At 55.7% G+C, this 4,618-nt stretch overlaps 1 protein-coding gene across 1 annotated transcript in view; it reads left to right on the top strand.

Annotated features, from left to right (window-relative positions):
- The window catches only part of LOC104411899 (GDNF family receptor alpha-2), a gene marked incomplete at both ends in the record, with an annotated part of 16,242 nt that overhangs the window by 4,643 nt on the left and 6,981 nt on the right, over positions 1 to 4,618 (top strand). Inside the window, one exon of the mRNA XM_010022446.1 lies at positions 2,580 to 2,928. Within this exon, the coding sequence (XP_010020748.1) occupies positions 2,580 to 2,928 (349 nt within the window). The remainder of the gene's footprint in view (positions 1 to 2,579; positions 2,929 to 4,618) is intronic.

Below are 4,618 nucleotides of genomic sequence, written 5' to 3'. Positions count from 1 at the left end.
TGCGTCTTCCACCCCTTCCCTGTCCCTCTCACACTGGGCTGGAGCAGTGATTTGCCCCCCAGCACCCCCAGCCCTGACCTGGAGCCCAAGTGATGGAAGCAAATGAGCTGTTTGTGCTGTCTCTGGATAACGAGGCTGAGCAGAGGCTGCTGGTTGCTGCTGGGGATAGTGGAGGGATTACTTCACCTCTCCAGAGAGAAGGGGCTGTGGGAGTGAGGAGGAGGGTGATGCACATTGCTTCTGGACCCCCCCGTCATGGAGCAGAGCATCCTGGGCAGGCAGCGAGGATGCTCTGTAGTGCCAAATGGGGCTGGAGCCTGCCCTTGGGAATCCACAGCCTGCAGGGAAGCAGGAAGAGGCTCCGGGTGGGAAACCAGCCCTACGCTGCCCATGTGGGCACCAACCTGGAGCAGCAGCACCCAAGAGGAGGGTGGGTGCCAGACCCCCAGCTTCAGCCCCTACTGCACAGTGCTGCCTTCTCATCACCCTCCTCCTCTGCCCTGGACCCTGCCCTGTGCAGAGGCGAGGCAGCACCTGCGGAGGGGCCGCTGGTGGCACCAGGTCTCCCAGCACAATCCCCTCCCTGGTCCCTCGTTCCACGGTTCCTTCTCACCTCATGAAATTTTCATGCTTGTGCTTTATTAATGAGCTCCCTAGAAACCCTGCACTTTAAACATCAGCTCTATTAACATGCATCCAGGTCCCTGCAGGTCCTGGGCAGGGCAGCCGCGATGCTCCTGAGGATTAGACAATAAGGCAGCGCTTTGCACAGATCCCGCGCTCGTGCTGTTATCTGCAGGGCTCGGAGCTGGGAGGGAGCAGAGCGGGCTCAGTGCATCCCCCCCGAAACCAGAAGCTGGTGTGGGGAAGGGAACAAGAGGGCAGTGTGTCTCCTAAGCTCTTCAAGCATCTTTTTCCCCTTCTGATCCTCTGGCATCAGGGTTATGAGCTGTCTCCATCCTCAGCCCTCAACTTGGAAGGACCCAGGCTGCAAAATGGCAATCTCTGCTCCACCTGTTCTTCAGGGCTTGGCTGCACAGGGATGCTGTGGACCCCCACAGGATTTATCTTCACCTTTCCCCACCTCTCATGGATTTATTCCTAATAGGGTTTATGGCCTGTTTGCAGGAGGATTCCCCCCAGCACCAGCTCACACTCTGACCATCCACCAGCTCAAACATCTCTCTTAGCTCCAGCAACCTTCTTGCCTCTTGCACTATTTTTCAAGGCAGATCTGCTTATAAATCATACATCATAAGAAGAATTCGCTTTACATATGTCTTATCATCCTCCCTATCGCTGGTAGATCTCCACAGGGGTGTTCCTCACTGGGATAGCACATTTGGCATTTCAAGGGCTCTCTCCAAAGGGCTTTACCCTTTGGCTCTGGGGTCTCCAGGCATCACAGCCCAGGTGGGGAGTGCTGGCCCTGAGTGAAGGAGACATGGGGACCCCACAGTTGTCATGGTGTGGGTGGGAACTGGTGGCACCAAGCCCCTAGAAGCTGCAAACATCCCCCAGTGGCAGTGGAATGTGAGCTGGTTTTGCAGAGGGTGGCATCAGGGGGCTTCCAGCTTCACCTTTTAATCAAGACCCCTTCACGAAGGCAGCACCGTGCTGATGGCTCCCAGCCTGGTGGCTCACCCCAACTTGGATAAGACCATGGGAAAATGAGACAAAGTAGGGTCCTGTGCTGCAAAAGACACCCCAAAGCACTGCTCACTTGTAGGGAAGCCCCCATAGGCAGCTGGGGGAGGCAAAGGGAGGCAGATGCTGCTGATGATGCTCAATGCTCACCCAGGCAGCTGCTTGCCATTTGCTAATTACCAAGGCCCTACAAATAGGGCTGTTGGAAACCCCCTCCTCAGGGCTGGTTTTGGCAGTGGAAGTTGGGGGACAAGGGAAGAATCCAAGGATTTTACTGGGGAGGAGGTGAGGAACAAGGTGGCTGCTAAAACAGCCCCTGGGCTGCTGGGGGTGATCCATTGTTTTGGCAGAAAAGGAGACAATTCAGCGTTCGTTCCCAGCCGGGGGTTTGGTTTTGTCCATCTTATCCCTGTTCGCTTGCTGATGGATTCCAGGATGGATGTGGGATCTGGCTGGTTTCTGCCTCCAGTAGCAGCCCAGGGAGGGAATGGCTGGGAGTGACCCAGTTTTGGGGTGCCCCAGGGTAGGATCTGGGGCTGAGGTGGCCCCGTGCAACTCAGTGGGTTGTGCTGTTCTGGAGCAGGCTGAATAATTAATCATTATTCTTTGAATAATTGACAAGGAAAAAAGCTATTGTGAGTTCATGGCATGATCGATGCACCAGAGACTCTGTTCAGGTCCCCCTGTTGCAGTAGGTGTGCGTTAACCCTTCCCAGGCTGGAGAGGGGGTCTCCAAATCATAGAATCAGTGGGTCGGAAAAGACCTTTAAGATCATCAATGACTGCCAAGGCCACCACTAAAATCAATCAGGGGGATGGGGATGAAGCAGGGGAACCGCACTGGTGCATCCTGCTTCCTCCCTGTAGCATCTCCCCGTGCTGAGGGTATCTTGATGCCAACTCACCCCCTCTCCCTCTTGCTCTCTGGGCAGGAATGGACCCTGCCGCCAACTCCAAAAGCAACCACTGCCTGGACGCGGCCAAAGCCTGCAACCTGAACGACAACTGCAAGCGCCTGCGCTCGGGCTACATCTCCACGTGCAGCAGGGAGATCTCGGCCAGCGAGCACTGCAGCCGCAGGAAGTGCCACAAGGCGCTGCGGCAGTTCTTCGACCGTGTGCCCAGCGAGTACACCTACCGCCTGCTCTTCTGCTCCTGCAAGGACCAGGCGTGTGCCGAGCGCCGGCGCCAAACCATCGTCCCCTCCTGCTCCTATGAGGACAAGGAGAAGCCCAACTGCCTGGACCTGCGCAGCACGTGCCGCATGGATCACCTCTGCCGGTAAGGGGTCCGTGCGAGCTCCTCACGCCATTCCTGGTGCTGGGACAGTTTGTGTGGGGCTGTGGCTTTGCATCGCTCCCATTGTGTGACCCCGCTGCAAATTTGTCTTCCCAATGCTGTGTGACACTTGCTGGCTGGGCCTCCTCCTGCAACAGCTCTATTCTGCATATGAGATGGGGCAGTTGATGCAAAAGGCATTGCAGCGGTGAGGGCACTCGTTCCCTGCAAGCGGCAAAGCCCCTTGATGTGCTTTCAGCATCGCCACTGGAACTCCATGGCTGGTGAAATCCACTGTTTCCCCCATGGCAGAGCAAAGTTGGGAGATCAGGTTTTTGTTCTGTTATGAAACTCATTATTCATACAGCAAAAACCCTCCTGTCACCCTCCAGGGGCTGGCTCAGCCTCATAAAGAACATTTCCTATGAGGAGGAGGATCTTTTTGCCATCAAGGTGATGGAGTTTCCCAGAGCCTGGTGGCAAAATAAATAAATAACATGGCTTCAGGTTTTCCTCCGTGTTTGAAATGTGGGAATGTGGCTTTTTATCAAAAAGTAATACAAAAAGCCAACATCTATGAATAAAAGATACCAGGGCTGCACTGAGATGAGACCAAATGAATGGCAGCAGCTCTCCATCAGAAGCCTGATGCTTGCTCAGACAGTGAGGCTGAGGATGCATGTGGTTGTGGAGGGAATAACCTGCATTAGCAGCGTGTTGAGGGGGGACCAGAGAGGCCGTGGAGCTGCTGAGCATTAATTATAAGCCTGTTCCTGCATGAAATTAAATTCTCCTAGAAAGAGGTGAAGCAGCGAAGGGGGAATCACAAGGCAGCTGCTTTGCTCTAAGTTGGGGATGTGTTTTTCCAGCAGCAGCATGGATGTTGCCTAGATGCGGAGAGGTAGGAGTGGTGGGGGGGGCTCTTGCTCTATAAAGCACCCCTTTGGTGCAAGGGGGTCTCATTCAGTGTCCCTGCTGTGGGCTCAGTGCTTGGAGTATCACTCCAGGACCCCTGGAGATGCTGCTGGTCCAGCCCTGGGGAGCAGCTTGTGCTGAGCACAGCAGCCTGGTGAGGTTTGCACCCACGGCAGGCAGGGTGGGTTTGGGCACTGGGTGTCCCCTTGGCAGAGTGGTTCTGGGCTGGATGTGGAGGGCTGTGGTGCTGGGGGGGCCACTCTTCTCTCCTCTCCCTCCTGCCTCTCCAAGGCCCCTGTGTTTATAAATAACAAAGCTTTGGCAGGCAGCTTCTGCCGAGATCATCTCCAGGTGCTGGATGTGTATAAATAGAGTGTGTGGCTTTGTCCTCCTTCCCACGGCATCTGCATCCACCAGCCTCCACCCAGGAGCAACCTGGCGTGAAACCCCTCCGTGCTCCATCATCCTAAGCCTTGGCGCGGGGCAAGGCAAGGCTGGGGTCTGCCGTGGGATTCCCTGTCTATGCCTGTGCTTATCAGCATCATGGAGTGATGCTTGTCCTTAGCTGTGCACGGGACTGGCAAGGGCACTGAACTCCGAGCGGATCCGCGAGCTCTGAAACCCTGCGGAGACAGATGAGATGCTGCTCCCGCACGAGCTGCCAGAGTAATTAAACCTCCTGGCTGAGGGCCTAATGAGCAGCAAAGCCCTTCACCAGGATGGGGCTTTGCGGGGGGGTTTCTAGCTGTCATCTTGCTGCAGTTGGTGCCGAGCTGCT

This window comes from Nestor notabilis, unplaced genomic scaffold, assembly GCF_000696875.1.
Source record: "Nestor notabilis isolate BGI_N333 unplaced genomic scaffold, ASM69687v1 scaffold24909, whole genome shotgun sequence".
In the NCBI taxonomy this organism is placed as follows: domain Eukaryota; kingdom Metazoa; phylum Chordata; class Aves; order Psittaciformes; family Psittacidae; genus Nestor; species Nestor notabilis.
Note: the sequence above shows the minus strand (reverse complement) of the source record. Positions and strands in the feature narration are given on the sequence as shown.